General features: G+C 47.2%; 6 protein-coding genes across 6 annotated transcripts; 4 read left to right on the forward strand and 2 right to left on the reverse strand.

Annotated features, from left to right (window-relative positions):
* Window positions 1-397: 397 nt before the first annotated feature.
* K441DRAFT_230050 (uncharacterized protein) lies at window positions 398-778 on the forward strand. Its single transcript, XM_067640639.1, has one exon. The coding sequence runs from the start codon at window positions 497-499 to the stop codon at window positions 725-727; it is 231 nt and encodes a 76-aa protein (XP_067500442.1). The 5' UTR covers window positions 398-496; the 3' UTR covers window positions 728-778.
* K441DRAFT_577143 (uncharacterized protein) lies at window positions 755-1636 on the forward strand (the record flags this gene model as incomplete). The annotated part of the gene is made up of 1 exon (XM_067644226.1): window positions 755-1636. A coding segment is annotated over one exon (882 nt), but the record flags the coding sequence as incomplete, so codon positions are not given.
* A 130-nt stretch (window positions 1637-1766) lies between these two features.
* On the reverse strand, window positions 1767-1931 carry K441DRAFT_577192 (uncharacterized protein; the record flags this gene model as incomplete). Its single annotated transcript, XM_067644229.1, has 1 exon — window positions 1767-1931. A coding segment is annotated over one exon (165 nt), but the record flags the coding sequence as incomplete, so codon positions are not given.
* Window positions 1932-3800: 1869 nt separating this feature from the next.
* On the forward strand, window positions 3801-6946 carry K441DRAFT_665426 (translation initiation factor eIF-2A). Its single transcript, XM_067649502.1, has 6 exons — window positions 3801-4059; window positions 4120-4189; window positions 4250-4321; window positions 4379-4796; window positions 4854-5082; window positions 5135-6946. The coding sequence occupies exons 1-6, from the start codon at window positions 4035-4037 to the stop codon at window positions 6505-6507; spliced, it is 2187 nt and encodes a 728-aa protein (XP_067500445.1). The 5' UTR covers window positions 3801-4034; the 3' UTR covers window positions 6508-6946.
* A 310-nt stretch (window positions 6947-7256) lies between these two features.
* On the reverse strand, window positions 7257-9513 carry K441DRAFT_617044 (uncharacterized protein; the record flags this gene model as incomplete). The annotated part of the gene is made up of 2 exons (XM_067645778.1): window positions 7257-9406; window positions 9470-9513. 2 exons carry the CDS (start codon window positions 9511-9513, stop codon window positions 7429-7431), a joined length of 2022 nt encoding a protein of 673 aa, XP_067500446.1. The 3' UTR covers window positions 7257-7428.
* Window positions 9514-9635: 122 nt separating this feature from the next.
* Window positions 9636-16014, forward strand: K441DRAFT_707488 (negative regulator of mitosis; the record flags this gene model as incomplete). The annotated part of the gene is made up of 3 exons (XM_067653725.1): window positions 9636-11553; window positions 11629-12994; window positions 13142-16014. Coding segments are annotated over exons 1-3 (6051 nt in total), but the record flags the coding sequence as incomplete, so codon positions are not given.
* Window positions 16015-19329: the final 3315 nt, after the last annotated feature.

A 19329-nucleotide genomic window follows, 5' to 3' on the forward strand; every position in this document is an offset into this window, starting at 1 on the left:
CAAATTGCCTATCGTGACTTTTCGTTTTATTTTCTATCCAGCTGCTCAGTCAAGACTGAGCAGCTGGGGGGGTGTGTCGACCGTTGAGGTCACTCTCAGGTATCACCTTATGACTCACCACCTTGTTCTCGTATGTCTTACTACTGTCTCGGTCAACGACTCGGTCAACGACACGGTCTACGACTCGGTTTACGACTCGGTCTACGATACGGTCAGCGAAGTAGTCTACTACCTATTTTCCTTATGTATTTATAGAGGCTCTAGAGCCACATTCAATAGACAGAGTTCTTCTCAGTGACTTGTCCGTCCGACAGCATCTCTCTCGCACCTTACTCCTAGTAAACGCCAGGCAAGTGGTTTGACTACAGTGATTGCTTCAACCGTTACTGTTGCTCTCGTTCCAGCCAGTTCTTGCCCACCCGACTACAACCCGAACGTGGCGCCGACGCCGGATTGCTTTATTGAGGCTGGACCTATTCGGGACGTGTTTGCCGCCATGGGAGATTTCTTCGGTTCAGGAATCGGGGCAGGAAAACAATGGATGGACCTTGCAGAGAAAGACCGCTGTAAGCGGGGAGATCAGTCGGTTGGCTACCAGCTTTACTTGGAGCCGAACTGGTGGTGGAACCCTCATAACCACCACGACGTGAACTATACCGCTTGCTCTGGCTCCAAATCGTCCGACATGTTCAAGGATGGTCCGGACTTTAAAGGGGAACCCCCATAGAATAGGCAGTTTGCAGCAATCTAAAACGATGCTGCCGTGCTCTGGATTGGTGGAAATGATGCTCACTTTTTCAAAACCCTGGATGGTTGCGTGTACAACTTTTATGGCCCATTTTCGATCGGCTGTACTGATGCCATAAGAGACACTCTGCTTACACTACAAACGGATGAATTCCGGCAGCATCTCACAACAGTATACGCGGAGATCCTGCAAGCAGCGAACCCGAAAGCTGAGCACTTTACGCTCTATGTATTGGGCTATCCGCGCTTCTGGAACCAGGATACCAGCGAATGCGACACTTCCCGAATGGCCTTTTGGAACTGGTACCCTGGTCCGGAACTCTTACAGGAGAATCGAAGAGACATGAACGACTTGACTCTAGAGCTCAACAACGTGATCAAAGACCTGGTCGCACGCATCGGAGCCGGGCTGGTGGGCGATTCGCGAAGGATCCGATATATAGACACTGACCCAGTGTTTGAAGGTCATCGGTTCTGCGAACCTGGATCCAAGGAGCTTAATCCAAGTAATCCGAATAACTACTTCTTCCAGCTCTATGATTTGGATCTCTCGCCAGACGGAACCCAGCAGGACAATTTGCCCTTCTGGCCTAACAGTAGCAGCACTGGGGTTGCTAGCCTACCTAACGCAGATGCGTGCAAATTTGCTCTCCAAGAACCTGGAATAAGTGAATTAGATTATGGTGAGATTGCGACGTGTGAGATATCGGTGGTCCTGCAACGGTACCCAAATGTCACCTTGGACGGTAGCGCATATAAAGCGGCTCGAGGGTCTGATTATTCGCAGGCGGCGTACGGTCGGATATTCCATCCGAAGTCGATGGGGTACACTAAGGTGAAGGATTTGATCATGGCTAAGATAAAGGCAGATGAACAAGGGTCAAGCTGAAGGTTTGGAATTTCCTACAATCAACTACTAGAATGATGATGCATCCGCTCACCGGCAAAATATTTTCGCTTACAGAAAGACTCGGGTTGGACTCCCAAAGCTCTTTAACCTTTTTTAATATAGGCTTAACCTACTTTGCTTTCCAGTTTGCCTTAATATACTTTATACGACGGTTTGGATGGGGAATAAGGGCGACGACGTAAAGGGGTAAGTCGTCCGTTTTGCTATAGTACTTATCGAAGGTCTCCCACCCCTTTCTAATTCGAGAGCTGAACTCCTTGTTAGAAGCATATTTAGACTATTATACGGTATTGATGTCGTCTAATCTAGGAGGAAGTCTACTGATAGGCGCGGCTTTAGAGTACCAAAAGGCTGGACGGAGGCTACCAACGCCGAATGGCCCGCCAAGGCTGAGTGCATGGTATAGTACGAATGGTTGATGAGAAAGTGGATCGCGAGAGGGTGAGGGACGTGACCAGACCATACCGAAATGACCGCCACGACAAGCTACGACGTTCGAGATCGCCTTGGGAGGAAGGACATGTATGGCGCTCTGCTCATGTTGATGATTGTCGGAACTGTCAGTCTTTCCCTCGCCTCCAAGGCCGCTGTAAACTACGTTAATGTCCTTGAATAGGTAGCTTCATAGTAGGTATTAACGGAGATCAGAATCGGAGAAGATAATCTATTAAGGCAAAGTAGAATGAGGTGTTAAAAATGATCACTCTGCTAACTGTTCGTTTAGTGCAGTCACAACCGTAGTATTTGTGCCTTCGCATACCAGGACGCCAAGACTTGAGCTAAATGCTAATGATAGATTTGCCCTAAGACCGCACTGTGCTCTCGAGTGGCGCAAGCTCGTGAGTGCTATGCAACGAAGTTTCGTTCCATGGCTTCCCGTGGGAAGTAACCGGGATGGTTAAATCTATCGAATCGTCCCTGAGGTATAAGATTTCATCTGAACTACTCAGATCTAAAGACCTATTGCGAGCCTATTTGGGAGAACTTCTTTGGCATATATGCAATACTGTCTGAGGGGAGCTAGAAATTGAACAGGTCCGACGGCTCAGAAATTGTGGGCTTTACTCTCTGATCAAATTGGAACACTTCGAGATTGGGTTGACTATCCTAGAAATTTGCAAAGCGAGGAGGACCTGATGTCCGACCAGATTTTGCGTGGTAATGAAATTCGACGCGAGGGGCGCCACCAACGGTCTCTACCTCATCTACGATTTCTGCCTAAATTTTGTTTGGAACCCTCGACATCTGCTGGACTGAGATACGGCAAGTTCCCTTCTACACTTCAAAAATCTTCTGAGGGCTCTTCGTTTGGCCTTGGCGTCGGATTACTTTTAAAGCAACCCCTCAATGTTCGCATGGAAAGAATGCATCATTGCCCCAGATCACACTACCTTCAGTAGCAAAATCTTGCATTTCTTTACATGTCTGGCGTGCAACGACCCAACCCTGAAGCGCTTTGCCGACCAGAAACCCTGGAACCAATAAAGCTATTAGCATCCATTTAACCCTACGCTAAGATCCTTGGGTTTTCTTTCTGAAAGGACTGCCAGCGGTCGGTTTTCCATCTTTAGAGAGGTTTTGCTGGGGAACATTCAAATGCTGGACCATTCACGTGCAGATGATGAGTGTGAAAATGGAACTCCATAGAATGTTCAGAGTTCCTCGCACTGGTGGGCTAGAAACTAACTTAATTGTATGTCCTGGCAGTGCGTAAAGGAAGAGGCAGCTGGGGTCTTCAGAAATGAGCGAGGGGAGCCGTATAAAGCAGCCGTGCTGAGCTGAGCTTACAGAAATAACTAACTAATGACTTGCGCAGTAACATGAAGTTTTGTGATTCTAGCAATTTTGTAAGGAGAGGTTTCCGGTGCTTCAATTCATCGCGCTGTCGTATGTCTGAAGGAGATCTGAGACGACGAGCAAGGCTCGAAGAAGACACTTAGCTGAATTGGTTTTACTTAGCTGAGACTCAGCCCCCAGCTCTCAGCCCCAAGGTTGCGGCTGAGAGGTTTCGTAAAATTCCTTTCTTATAAGCATGGTGTTGGTGGGCGGCTCAGCCAACCGAACGTTTCAAAGTCTTGGCTGGTCAGTGAATCTTTTGTGCCTCGCCCGCCCACAATGCTTTTCTTTCTCCACACCGTTCGTCCGCTGCAAATCCACGCGTGTCTCTTTGCGCCCTACCGCCCTCCTTCGGCAGTCCAGCTGTTGTCTCGTGCGCTGTACTGTGCCTGGAAAAGTAACCCTACAGTACACGTCATTCCGATTCTTGTCCGTTGCTCCAAGCCGAACCGCTGTCCTCAGCTGTTGAATGCCTGTGACTCGGACAAAGACCAACACCAACAACTCTAAGCTGTATATCATTCTGTGACTTTGACTAGTCATGGCTGTTCTAACCCAGTTGGCCTGTGAGTTCTGCTCGGAAGCGTCGCCTCGACCGCTTACTGATTCATGCGTGCTCCCACTAGATCGCACCTCGAAGGGCATTGGAATACTGAATGCCGCCCCAGTATACGAATCATTGTCTGCCTTTATTCGGTAATGAAATGACCCTTCAATTAAATGAGGTTTTTGATGCTCATTATACCGGTGTCACAGACCTGAAGGCAATCTCCGATGCTGCTGCTATTCTCCAGACGGTAGATACTTTGCATGGGCATCACCCGAACAGTAAGGAATAGCCAAGTCATAACAATTGTGAACATGTTTAATATTGCTGGTGGATAGGGTTTCGGTCATTGATGCCTCGGTCGGCCATATTATCACCACATTCCCTACTCCAAATGTTTACGAGCTGGGATTCTCGCCTTTGGGTACCTATATCATTACGTGGCAACGACCTGCCAAAGACGAAGATGGCAATGCCACAAAGAACCTAAAGGTTTGGAGAATTGTGACTGAAAATATTGACGAAGAAGAGCAGGTGCCTGTTGGCCAGTTTGTGCAGAAATCTCAAACTGGCTGGAACTTGCAATACACATCGGATGAGAAGCTATGTGCCCGCTCGGTAACGAATGAGGTGCAATTTTACGAACCTGGAGACTTGGGGGCTGTTTGGAACAAGCTCCATGTCGAAGGAGTAACCAATTTTGCGGTCTCGCCTGGCAAGAACCATTCAGTTGCCGTTTTTGTCCCAGAGCGAAAGGTATGGCTGGNTTCATCAGGCATTTTCTGGCATCGTGCTAACCTTACTCTCCTTCAGGGTCTCCCAGCTGCAGTCAAAGTCTTCCAGGTTCCTCAATTTAACTCGCCGATATCGCAGAAGACATTTTTCAAAGGAGATAAAGTTCAGTTAAAGTGGAACGATCTGGGCACAAGCTTAATTGTTCTTGCACAGACGGAAGTTGACAAGACAAACAAGAGTTACTACGGTGAGACGAACATGTACATTTTGAGTGCAAATGGCGGATTCGACTCTAGAATTCATCTTGGTACAACTCATCTCCTTGACGAAGTTGGGTTTGTGTTGACTTTACATTATAGACAAAGATGGTCCTATCCATGATGTGTCCTGGTCACCTAACTCGAAAGAGTTTGGTGTTGTGTATGGATATATGCCTGCTAAAACCACTATTTTCAATGCTCGCGCCGTTGCCACCCACAGCTTCAACCTTGGACCTCGCAATACTATACTTTTCTCTCCCCATGGTCGTTTTGTTCTCGTGGCCGGATTTGGAAACTTAGCAGGACAAATGGACATTTATGATCTTGAAAAAGATTACACTAAAGTCGCCACAGTTGAAGCCAGCAACGCTAGCGTGTGTGAATGGAGCCCCGACGGTAAGCATATCCTTACTGCTACTACAAGCCCGCGCCTACGCGTTGATAATGGCATCCGTATCTGGCATGTCACTTGGCGTCCTCAGTCAACACTTACTCATCCGCTGGAAAATCCACTCCATCCGGTACCTACTCCGCACGCGTCTGCTTTTGCCTACTTAGGTACAGTAAAGACGCCTTCTAAGCCGGCAGGGGCATATCGTCCACCCGGAGCTCGCGGAACAAGCACCCCACTTCACTTTAAGCGAGAGGATGAAGGTGGTGCGGCATATATCAATAATGGCATTTCATCAACAGCAGGGGGTATGTCTAATGGCTTTGGTAAACCTCGACGTCGCGAGGTTCCCGGTGCCGAAACTATTGAGTCTCTCCCATCCGGTGCGGCTCCTGGTGGAGGCGTCAGCCTCACTGGCACTGGACAAGGGGAGGAGGCGCTCTCGAAAGCAGCGCTGAAGAATAAGAAGAAGCGTGAGGCTAAGAAAGCGAAGGAGGCGGCCGAGAAGGCTGCGAGCCTAGCTGCGAACCCAGACGGGGAAACGCCACCCCCTGGAGGTGCAACACAAAATAGGAGCCCGGAAAGAAGGGGCGGAAGAGGCCATGAGAGGAGCCGTAGCAAGAATGGGGGTTTCGCGAACCAGGGTGGTCGCAGCACGAGTCAGCAGAGAGGGTATCAGGGACAAGGACATCATAACTCGCATCATCGGCATGGCTCGGGCTATGATGAGAGCCACAACCACAATCACCACCAACATCAACATCAGCATCAGAACCAGCATCACCATCGCGCGGGGTCTGGATTTTCGAAACCACAACCAGAGCAAGCCCAGCCTATCCAATTGCAGACGCAGAATCAGGCACCTACCCTAGCATTGGCACCTGATCTTACCGTCACGTCTCCTGGAGGTGGGAGCCCGCAGGATAAGAAGGTCCGTAGTTTGCTGAAAAAAATTAGGGCGATTGATGATTTGAAGATGAGGCAGGCTGGTGGTGAGAAGTTGGAGGATACCCAGGTTAAGAAGATTAGCACCGAGGATTCCATTAGGAAAGAACTAGAGGGCTTGGGGTACCAGGCATGAGTGTCAAGTAGGAGACAAGCAGGGAAGTTGTAAAGTTTAAAATTTTGGAAGGGCTTGGCAAGAAGAGTAATTTTTGCATTCCTAGGCGTGCTGGCGCGCAGGTGGCTCGTAGCGCGCGAAGCCTGGTCTGGTGCGATTTGTGATCTACTATTAGGTATTTGCATGCAGTGGAACGGGGCCAGCTGGCATCCGCAGGCGCTGTTGGATGTTGAAACCGGGTGTTTCCAGGAATGAGGTGTGTACAATGCCCTCATCGCCAATTCAATGTAGATGGTGTTAAGTAAACGAAAAAAAAAAAACAATTGGAAATACATATCATTGTTCACCACAATCGTCAATAACCAGCCGGCATGCCGGATTTCTAAATCATTCATATTGATTTGAGATGTAGCAACGTCCCATTACACTTAAGAGTCTCAAAACGACTCCAAGTGCGCCGTCACCGTCATCACGAACAGCGCTCTAAGGCGCAGCCGCTCAAGTTCCGGTAACCCTACCTGACTACCGAAGCGGCGGTAGGGTTGGGTTAGGAATGTTGCGGGCCCGCGAGAGCTATCCAGACTTGCTACTAGCCCTGAGGGACATTCGCTTATCGGCGACTACGTCGGGCAGAAAGTTTGATATATCGCGTGTAAATACTGAGCTTCAAGGAAGGAACTCGCCTTGTGCTCCACCTTGTACCGCGAAGAAAGCCGTGCTTCTTTGGAATTGCTGAAGATGATTGTAAAAGTAATATTTTAAAGGAGTGTCAGTCGGATTAACGGAACGAAACTGAATTGTACCGAACAAAGGGGTATATTGACGTTTTATTCAAAGGTCCGTAGAGCTAAAAGTTTGGAAAGAATGGACACTATTTTTACCGTGGTAGCTTGCTTGCTTACCTCATTTCTAACACTCTGTTGTCTATGCTGTGATGAGATCTCATGACGCGAAAAGGACCTTCCTAGGATTCCCCAATCCTGAAGTCTTGACATCTGCGGCGCTAGACTCCATGCTGTCAAGCAAGCGATCCATGCCTCCAAGGTCTAACTCTCCCTGGGCAAGCAGTGTCTGATCTGCCCGCCTCATATCATCCTCCTCCGCTCGATCTTTGTCAAATAGCGTTGACCCAAGGTCTCTGCCTGGCTGCGCAATCGTACTCGTTAGTATAACTAACCTGTGCTCAGCTACAACCAGCAAGTCTCTTGGTATCGCCATGCGTGCTGCGGCTGTTGTTGTATCAAATTGCTGGATGGCTGTGACAGATTCTCCGTGCAATTTTAGGCCCTGGATTCGTGCGAGACCGGGGCCGTAGAGTGAGCCTCCGCTCCCAGACGCGCTGCGCGCCCAGAACTGGCTTAGATTCGGGATTCGGTAGGCGTCAGAACCGTACCATAAGATGACGGAATCTTCAGGCGCACCGCCTGGGGTGGAATGGAGAGTTGCAACAGATATACCACCGCGTGCGATGTTGGATTGGTTGGAGGTGGAACCCTGGAAGAGGCTTTCTTCTTTCGTGCGGCGTGTATTGGGAGTCATAGGTGCTAACGAGGAGCGGTTGCCTCGAGGTTTGGCGCTTGAGGCAGTTGTAGAAATGCTGGGTGACGCATTGATGCTGACGAAGCCACGGAGGGAGAAAGCGGAAGGGTTTGCAGGAGGACTTGGGCCGGATTGGTCAACATCCCAAATCCCCCATTCGCCATCGGTCAGGATGGCAATGATGCTCCGTCCGTCAGAAGCCCACGAGGCATCAAGGATGCGTTTGCGATGTGCAAGGCCTGGTGCTGCAGGTGAAACATGTTTCGGGATTTCAAACGTGGTGTAGAAAGTAGATAGCCATGCACCCAGCTCTGCGCTAGGTTCATCTGATCTTAATCGCGAGCGATTTTGTCGTGAGGCAAGTGGATCGTACACTCTTACAATGCCCTTGGGTTCCACAACCAGAAGTTGGGAATGCCGCCTCTTTGGGTACTGAGAGGGACTGAAAGTTACATGGGAGGCTGGGGAATTGAGATATTGTGTCCTATAAGGCAGGATGGGGCTGGCCGAAACTATCCGCGTTTTGGATTCATCTGATTCAATAGGAAAACGCCAAACTCGCAGAAGTCCGCTAAGCTCCGCAGAGTGAGACGCAACTAACAAATCCCACCCATCGTTTTCACTAGTTTGTCCTGAACGAGACCGGTTACGCATCACGCGAGATGATCTGCTATCTCGACATGCATGCTCGTCTTCATCATCATCAGGCGCCTCTTCCTCAGAGTCGTCCACGAGTGTTGATTGTGTCCTCGAGGTCCATGTCATTGTGATTCCACTTGGTATGCTTTGGTGCCCTGTTTGGCTCTTGATCTCTATTATTTCCTCTCCCCACCGGTACTGGTGCTTTCCCGCAGCTAGCTTTGCCTTTGTTGCGGCGGAGGGAGGGCTCAACGGTAGTGTGATGATTCGGACACTGTAGTCTACACATGCGACTGAGATTACAATCTTCTCACTAAATATCCGCGGTATTGTATCGGACGGTCGCAATGGGGTGGCTGGAGGTACTCGTGGAACAGCGATGTGCAGGGTTTCGGTGTTGAGCGACACGTCAATTTGTTGTATTATTGATGGATATGGCTCCTCAGGGTCGAGCTCCTCATCTTCAGATTCGAACTCAGCTTCGTCTGAGGGTTGGTGATTGGCAGCTTGCGCAGGGGGCTCCTCATCATCGGAATCAATGATCATGATGCTGTCGTTGCCCGTGCCGTTGACCTGAGGCGGCTTTGGCTGGTTTTTAGACTGAACATTCTGCTTGATTGGCCGCCCCCCCCTCCATAGTATTCGAATCCCACTATCATGGCCATATACTACAATAGTGGAGCCATTAGGAGCTTTGACGGGGTATATTTTAGAGTCATGAACTCGGTGCGGGAGCTCATAGCTGTGTGGAGATAACTAGTAGTTAGTAAACCTTCCGCTAAGCTGGAGATGGCTGGGACTAGACCTAAGCTGAGTTGCCTTTCCTTTCCTAGATACTGCGGGCTTCATCTGAACCATGTAGTCTTTGTTAGAGGTCATGTGAAATGGATTGGTTAATTTTGTGGTAGAAGTGGTTATGATGGAGACAAGCCAAGCTCTAATGGTCAATTTGTTTGCGAAACGAATCAACGCGTCGACCCGCGATTTCTTTCGTCGAGTCCGCCGACCCGCCCACGAAGCTCTACAAAAACAAATAATTGTAACCAGCCTCCTCCCCATGTCACGACGAACAGATAAATGGCATCTCTACGGTCACTGGGCGTCCACAAGCCCTCCGCGCTCTCATACCTAGTCGCCGAGTCTATTCTCTCCGAAGATGCAACCGAGGAACACTATACCTGGGAAACTTTTAACGATGATGAGTCGGAGGATTATGGGGAAGAGGAGGTGGTCACAACTGACTACTACGTAGTCTGGTCCCGTGGTGGTGTTGTGCGGAAAGTTTTCAATTTCGAAGTTGAAGAAGAGAAGGTCGTTCAAGCTATTCTCACCTGGTTTCCCTCTGATGAAGCTCCTACGTCTGGTACTCGGGTCCAGAAGGGAATAATAAATGGAAGCAATGAGAAATTGAGGACATCTCTTGCCCAGGGAACACAGCCCGCTACCAATCCAAACGATACAGGCCATTATGCGTCTTCTCAAGGATCAGCGGAGTGTCGCTCTCGAGCTTTAGTCGTTCTTCTCAAATCTCAAGCACACGTATTCTTTCTGTCAGGGTCCACTCATATTGTTAACCTTCCTTTTGAAGTAGAGAGGGCATTTCCAGCTCCCCGTGGCTTGATCCTGCAGCGGAAAATTCCCCAATCAGAAATTGTTTCTCCAACGCCAGTCCTCCCACCAGCTCCCCAGAACTCGTTTCTCTCTTCTCAATCCTTTTCTCAACCTCATCGTCGATTCGGGTCATCCTTTACCACCGTGAGGCAAACCAAATCTCTGAAACCGGGGACACCAAATGCGCTCTTTCTGAAGGATCTCATCAAGAATTCTACTTCTCCAGCAATGGATGGTCTTCCTCGGCTCTTCTCCTTCACAGATCCGTTATCAGAGCTAGGATTGGTCGTCAATGTTGTCTCTTCTCCAGAACGAAGTTCTCTGCTGGCCATCAATAGCTCTGGTCATCGAAGTCTGGAGCCAGTTGAGAAAACCGAGGAATTGGTATATGTCTCCGCACAAAATGAGGTTTCTTTCGATAGAGAGAGTGGGGATAAACCATTGATTTTGGTTATAACGGCAAACTACGAAACAAACTTTTATACAATGTGGACCGCATCCTACATCGAGCTCAAGTCTATATCATCCGTAGGCCGGCGTCGCCAATCTACTTTACCAGTTAGCAAAGTAAGACGTCGTAGCTCTTATGGCCCTACTGCTCCGGGTACGGGCGCCACAACACCTGCTCTGAGGGCTCGTGATGGAATGAGGGAAAGCTTTGGAGGCGTTGCTAGGAGCAAGACTGTTCCTGCATCGTTCAACGCGAGCACTAACCAGAACAAAGATAAGGCCTCTGATCAGACGGCAGAAGATGCACTGGCTTCGCAACTAGACCCCGATTTTGATCTTTCAAGACAGCCGAAGGAGTCTAGGCGCGTGAGCTCTCTCCTTTCGAGAGCCGAACTTTCCACAAGCTTTGACAGATCAGCGTTCCAAGATCTTGCGACCCATCGAACCAGCATGGGTGCGAGCTTTGGCGCAAATTCTCGTAGAGGACCGTCATTTGGAGGCTATGCCGATAGAAATAGCTTCGGAGGTCCGTCGCAAATACGAAATAGGGTGTCAACACCAGGAAGTATATCTCGATTGAGTTTTGGAGGTGCGTCCATTGACGACACTCTTGAAGGTATCATGGATGAGGACAGTTATGACACACTTGACGACTATGACGAATTGGATGATATGTTTGCTGGTGGAGGCTATGGGGGTGCATTCGAACAAGGTCCTATGAATGGGTTGAGAAAAGAACTTGTTATGAGTAAAATTGCTGAAATACCTATTGGCGACCACCGCTCGAAAGCCAGTGCACCAACGTACAATGGCACTGATTCCGCAAAGGTAGACAATTCTCCATTTAGCCAATCTAAGGCACTTCATAGTAACCTCAACCTAACCTGAATTGTTAATGAATAGGACTGCCTGAGGATTTTCACGTTACCAGCACCTTGCAACTCTGGCGCAATACATGAACGTAGACTTTTCGTTCATATTGTAAACGGAAAAACCCAGAGCCATATAGAATGCGAGTTTTCCGTTTTGCGAAAGCGGTTACCTACGTCAACCTTCATCTCTAGACCTCACAGTAAAGATGTTGTTCCCCGACATGCTCTGATTCCAACCCTTCTAAATTCGCGGCGGCTGCCGAAAAATGTCGACGCACTGAAAATATCTGACCGAGGAATTGAACGAGTGTTATGCTTGAGTCGAGAAGAATCTGGCGAATCTGTAATTTCACTCTATACAGGTTGGGGTCAACATCTACCTATGAGATTTGCTCTAGGTCCCCTCAAGCTCTTTAACCCTTACAAAATCGAGAGCGATTCGCCGTCATCTAGGAAATCAGCGGGGCAAAAGAGAACATTGAGTGCTCCCCGAGACCTGCAGAAGCTGCTTTCCCCTGGACTAAGCGGTACCTTTGACGTTTTAGACGGTGAATGCAGTAGGCATCGACTCCAGTTGCAGCTCGCTCCGCGCACAGTACCTGTTTCAAAAACATTTGAAATCTGTTTAGCTGTCCTTCCAAATAACGTTGGTGATTTACTTATCGGAATTTGGTGGAGCGTTTGCAAATCGTTACTAAAGAATCAAGTTCTGAACGTCGAGTGGACAGCATTAGTAGTTTCTCTATTTAGCCTAGCAGTCCCTTTCATTGATCAAAGCTCAGTAAAACTAACAGACACCAATAAACTGTCTCAGAAGGCGACCAACTCACGTCAAACGACTTCTCAGGCCAAGGCAACTAAACTCTCTTATCCTTCCGCATGGGACACGATGTGGAACCATGAAACCACTCGACCTATTGCAAAGAGTTGGGAAGCTGCATCCTGGTCATGGATAAGGCAACCTAAACCGCTGTCTTCCTTGATGATTCCACCAAAGCCTTGCTCGTCCACTCGATCTTCGTCGGACTCTGAGATAATCCCCCAGCAATCACGGGGCAAGAGTGATTTTATTCCTTTTTGTGCGAGTTTCGCACGCAAATTTACACAATCTCCCATTGGCAAAGCTGCTAACGATCACTGGAGACGAATTTCTGCCCCAGAAAATCAAGATATGAGATGTTTTTATCTGCCAAAATTGTTGGTAGCACTTCATCTGCTGCGGGAAGAACGGAAACTTGAAATTCTTTCCCAAGACTACTCCACGACCGATGTAGGGAACCTTACCCCAGTCCTTGCGCAATTGGGCCACTGGATTCAGTGGGATTCTTGGAATTGGAGTCGAGGGGACTATTACGACCTTGACGGAGGAGGGGCTGATCAGTGGATCTTTGAGGAATGTACGTCAACTTTGGAATACCTAGGTCCCAGCGCATCTGGGCATGATAAATATTCCCTTGGATTTCTCGTCTTACACATTTCATCGTAATCCTTATTTCTTTTTCTTATTATGTTGGATGTGGGTGAGTGGAAGCTGAGCCGTATAGCAATTATGAAAGCCGACGTTATTTCCGCACCATGGGAAACGCCTCCCTCCATTTTTGAATGGCTCAACAGGGCAGTACACCCAGAGCTTTCTCCGCAATTTCCAACCCTCGCTTTGCTCATGAGACAGCCAAAGAGCTCTCCTCGCCCGCAACCGGATATCGAACAATATGTGTCTACGATTACTCCAAGAACGATTGCTCTTGGGAAATATCTCAGGAACGTCCGTTCCAACTCAGATTCCTCCGTCAAGGCTGTCGAGTTCATGGCACAGTCTGGTATAAGCATTAGAATGCTAGAGACATTGCCCGAAGCTGCAATGGCCCCATTACGAGAAGCCATCGTGAGATGTCAGACCAGTCCACCCACTATATGGACAAGCTCGCTCCTCAAGCTTGTTCAAAGAGAGGATCTTGATCTCCATTCAACATTTTCGGCAGAGTCAATGCTTGACATGCAGCAGGCCTCGACTAATATAATTGGCGTTCAATCGAATCTCCCATCAGGAACGCGAGATGTTCATTCCGTTTGTCAAACCACCGAACAGCCGGAGCCACTTCAGTCTGCAGCTGAAGTGGAAAGGCATTTGATAACCCGCCTCATATTCTCCGAGGATCGTCGTTTCTTTGAGGCCTACAAACTGCTTGAACCACTGAAGCAAGCGGTAGCCGAATGTATACCAGATAGTCGATCGGAAGAAGCGGCTGTCCTGGACGCGCAAAAGAATCTCATGCAGTGGGTCATGGTGCGGACCTTTTCGCTGCCTTCTGGAAGTGCTATGATTAAGTATAATAGTAAAAAGCCTTTACTGACTGAGAAATACCCGCTTTATGGCTTCACGACTTCCTGTCTGATGAAACCGATGAACAACGTTGTAACTGCAGACCGGTCGAATTATACGGAAGAGAAATTTGGCTGGGCTTTCTTCCACGCAGGAGTTGCTGCTGGCCTAAGTATCTCACGTGAAGCTCAAGGTATCGACACATCTTGGATCATGTATAACAAGCCCGCTGAACTTACAAATAAGCACGCGGGCCTCCTATTGGGCCTTGGCCTCAATGGTCACCTGAAGACGATTGCCAAATGGCTTTCGTTCAAATATCTTACTCCCAAGCATACCATGACCTCCGTAGGCTTGCTGCTGGGACTATCGGCATCCTATTTGGGGACCATGGATACACTTGTAACCCGATTATTGTCAGTACATGTTACTCGTATGCTGCCCCCTGGCGCAGCGGAATTGAACCTTTCACCTTATACTGAAACAACCGGTCTTATGGGTATCGGACTCTTATATTACAACACTCAACACCGCCGCATGAGCGAGATAATGCTGTCTGAAATTGAACATGTTGATCATCCTGATCCTTCAGAATCTCCCGACACTCTTCGCGACGAAGGCTATAGGCTTGCAGCAGGTTTTGCTTTGGGTTTCATTAACCTAGGCAAAGGCAAAGACTTGAGAGGCCTTCATGATATGCGCCTTGTTGAGCGCCTCTTAGCAGTTGCGGTTGGCCCAAAGCCCGTTGATATCGTTCACATCCTTGACCAAGCCACAGCTGGTGCTGTCATAGCAATTGCACTGATATTCATGAAAACCCACGACGAAGCTGTGGCGCGCAAAGTCGACATCCCGGACACACTCCCACAGTTTGACTACGTCCGACCTGACATATTCCTCCTCCGCACCCTTGCCAAACACCTTATCATGTGGGACAGCATCCGCGCGGAGTACCGATGGATTGTTAAAAACCTGCCTCCAGAACACCGGAATGACCACCAATTAAAGAACATTAAAGTTCTTCGCAGCGAGTACATGCCCTTTTTTAATATAATTGCTGGCCTATTATGGAGTATCAGTCTCAAGTATGCCGGAAGTGGCGATACCAAGGTTCGAGATTTCCTCGTTAAATACCTCGATCAATTCATGCGCATTTACCGCTTGCCCGCGTTGAGATACGATGCTAAGCTCACACGAAACGCTGTAAGAAATTGTCAAGATTTAGTAGCGCTCGCTTCTGCCACCGTCATGGCCGGGACAGGAGATCTGGACGTTTTCAGAAGGTTGCGATCACTTCATGGCCGTGTCGGTCCGGATACGCCCTACGGTTCTCACGTGGCGGACCACATGGCATTTGGAGCTCTATTTATCGCTGGAGGAACACACACGTTCAGCACATCTAACAAGGCCATCGCCTCTCTGATATGCGCCTTCTACCCCCTTTTCCCGATGGATGTTCAAGATAACAAGGCCCACCTGCAAGCTTTCCGCCACTTTTGGGTTCTAGCTGCGGAGCCCCGTTGTCTTGTGATTCGCGACGTCGACACGCACCGCGCGGTATCAGTCCCCATCGCAGTTAGGCTGAAAAACGGTAGCGAGAAAGCACTTGTCGCGCCCTGCCTCGTGCCTGAGCTCGACACTATCGCTAGCATCAAGACGGCCAACCCGGAATACTGGGAGGCAACACTCGATTTTACAAACAACCTCTTCCATCTCGCGAGTTTCAAGGTCAACCAGACTATGCGCGTGCGCCGCCGCTCAGCGCATGATATGCACAGCTCCACCTTCAGCACGATCCTTGTTGCGCTCAATGATGCACAGGCTGCCCGCACGGCGCGCATTATGTGGGATTGGCTGTTTGCGCTGCCGGCACTTAACGAATTTGAGAAGGCGGATGTGGGCTTCATCATCCCGCTGGATCCGAACAGTAGCGTTCACACAGATATGAATGGTACGGTCGTGGATGAGAGGTTGGTGTTGAGGGCACAGGCAAGAAGCTGGCGCAGGGATGACCTATGGGATTTGCGGGTGCTATTTGAGTGGGCAGAGAGGGCACAAGAAAGCAGCGGAAAATTGAGATGGTTGGGAAGGGAGGTTGTGGAAAGATTAAGGGCTGTAGTTTTGGAGAGGGGAAGGGGGGTTGGAGAAGTGAACTAGGGGATAGGTTTGGGATTGGAGCTGGTGGTAGGACGTTTCTACGTGATCAGCAATTAAGCAGTGACGACGACAGTGGCTTGAGCGACAGCGATTGTGATTCCCATAGCGACGAAGAGATGTTCGAGCGAAGATGAGCTAGGGCGGTCCAGTATAAGGATGAATATCAAATGGGAACCTCTAGATGAGCAGCGCTTGCTGACATACAAGAAAGAGGGTAAATCTTGGGAGTGGATCTTTGACTTGTGCCTGACTGCTTGGGGTATTTGTGATGGAAGGATTCACTCACTTTCAAGCCATCCGATTTAAGACGGCCGGGACCAGCCAAAGAGACGGTGTCGTTAAACCCCAAAGCAGAAATCCGGTGAACCGCATTTTCCTATGAGGTCTATTGTATATGTTTGAGCCATGTATATTAACGAGAAAATTCTATTTGTACCTCTGCAGCACTCCCTGATATCCTTCAGCTTGTCCAATCTCCCTAAAAAATCCCCTTAAAAGTTCCCAGAGAGTATCTGCAAACCTGCGCTGCTTTTGATCCCTTGTGTCTCTTGGAATTTCTGCATGATGAAAGTGGAAGGAGGATGTGGTGGAGAGTGGGAAAGACGGAAAGAGACGCAAGGAGAAAAAAGTCAAGCGTAGGTTTAGAAAGACTTTATTCTGAGCAATCAAATGGGATAGAATGGACCAAAATCTGTTGTTTGTAATGTTCTTCTGGGAGGGTGATCTCCATCCAAAATCTGAGGCGTTCCTAATATCGACGGTGTCTCTTCAAAAATGGCTTGTGTCTGCTTCGAATTCATGTTCAAGTCAAAAATGGAGAGTGCATACTTATACTACTAATATTTCAATGGAACTGGCAGACCAAAGGTGTAGTACTCGTTGGTTGAAGATGATATATGAAGGTTCACCGGGATAATCCAAAATTAGCCTGAAGTGGCTTCTGGCTGCGAAATTTTAAATTCGGTACGCGCATCCAGTCTCGCTTGTAATCGAAGCGAACGGCTGTGGCTACGCGCAAGGACCTTTTTGGTTGCCCTGGAAGACGTACACTTCCTCTTCTCCCCCTTAACTACACCTCCGCTGTGGCCGCCAAAACGCGAATACAGCGCTGTCTCCGCAGAGAGGTCGATGAAATGTGGCAATATCGTACAGGTGGAAACCTTACGACATTTAACAAAGATTACGGCACTGCGGAGGAAGGCCGATTGCGAAGGTTCTTGCAGCTAAGCATACGGCTTCGCTACAATTACTATAACGTAATCCACCCCCAAGCTGGCCATACCTTATCTCGGTCCCAGACGATCAGCCAATCATAAGCTGCTTACATAACAGATTAATCATCTTATGTTATTGTCGTCTGGTACACGGTTCGGAAATTTATTAGTCCCTCGCGCCGATTTATATATAATTCTTATATAAACTTATACGCCATACTATTTTTTTAGCTACTAATTAACAACAAACCAATATCTTTATAAATAATTAGCAAACGTTACGTTCTAGAACTTTATAGGGCGATTCTAACGCTACTAAAATTATTGTAAACGGCCTAGTGGTTACCGCTACGTTTCGCCTTAAATATTACCGCCAAAACAGTAAATATTTAGCTAGAGCCATCAACCATCACCAATCCTTAACGTTTGACCTCCTATATCAATATTTATAGTAGATAAATACCTAAATAGCTAATATATTGTATCTAGATTAATTCTGTACCTTATTACCTGCTTTATTGCTCCTCCGCTGCCTGCACTACCCAAACATTAACCTACAAACCCTATATCGACTCTATGTTTACTAATAAGCTACATAGCGCCGTTTAGTATAAAGAAACGATTAAAGGCCTTAATGAGGAGGCTAAGAGCTAGACATGCGCCCAGTATAGTACGCAACTATCCTTGTATTACTAGCGAGGTAGTAAATAATACTATTAGTGTAGTAAACGTCTTTAAAAAGCAACGCTCTAATAATAAGGTGTTTTAGTTACCGGTAGTAGATAATAAAGCTCCTTAGTTACTGCGGATAGATCTATAAATATCTTAACTCTCTACTAGCTTAGCTAGCTAGGATACACCTTAACTCTCTACTAGCTTAGCCAGTTAGAATATACTAAAGATACGTATAGCTAGAGCTTAGAGAAAAATCTAAGATAAGAAGAAGCCTAATATAATAACTTAAGCACGAGATAACGCAATTTAAGGTACTATATTACTGCTATACGGCGACGAATTCTATATAAAAAATAAGTAGGTAACCTATATTCGGAGGCTAATCTATAATCGTATTAACGTTATCCTTATTATATAAACTGGCTTTGGTAAAAGCCTTATTATATAAGTAATTTTAATCCTTTATAAAAATACTACATTGCTAGTGTTTCTTCCTCTAAACAAAATTGCAAAAGAGCAAGTTTAAAAGGTTAATCAGATTAGTAGTAATGCGCTACTCCTTAACGCCGACGTTAAGGATATAGATAAAGCGCTTAAGAATATAAGAGCCGGCCTATATACCTATATCTTTATTAGTCCTAAGCTTACCAGTATACTATCTTTCTAAGATCTACTTAAAGACCCCAAGTTTAAGAAGCGATTGGCCTTGGTTATTGTTAATAAAGCCTATCTTGTTATATAATAGGGCAAGAAGTTTCGCCCTAAGTATACGCAGCTACGCTATATACGCAATCTAATTAGAAGCTCGGTTCTATGGTTTACCTATTCTATAACTTTTAATTTAGAAATATTAAAAACAGTAAAGAAGTCTTTAGGCTTTAATAATACTAATATATACTTTAAGTAAACTTCTATTTCCTATAGAGAGCTTATCTTTTGTCTTAGCTAAATACTAAAGAATATAATTACTAAATATACCTCGCTCCGCTTCCTTTTTAATAAGGCTATTAATCCTCCAACTATTAAAATATATATTAATCCTGCCGTCTTTTAGGGAGGGAGCTGCTTAGCTACTCCGCATAAGATTCTAAAGACTATTATATTCTTTAATACTAGAGCCTAAGCTATAGAGGCGCATAGAAGTATATCTAAGTACCTATAGCAGCTATATACAGCTTAATATACTAAAAATATCACCTACTTAATTATAGCCGTATTCTATTAAACAACCTTATTATTTAGTAAGAAGTTAATACTAGATAAGTTTAGGAAACCAGCAAAATCTTCTAAGATTTAAATTATTTTTGCTATAGAGGCTATTAGGCTTAGTATTAATCTTTTAGACGTCCGTAAAGCGGTTATA

The sequence above is a fragment of the Cenococcum geophilum genome (genome assembly GCF_001692895.1).
Source record: "Cenococcum geophilum 1.58 unplaced genomic scaffold K441scaffold_43, whole genome shotgun sequence".
In the NCBI taxonomy this organism is placed as follows: Eukaryota; Fungi; Ascomycota; class Dothideomycetes; order Gloniales; family Gloniaceae; genus Cenococcum; species Cenococcum geophilum.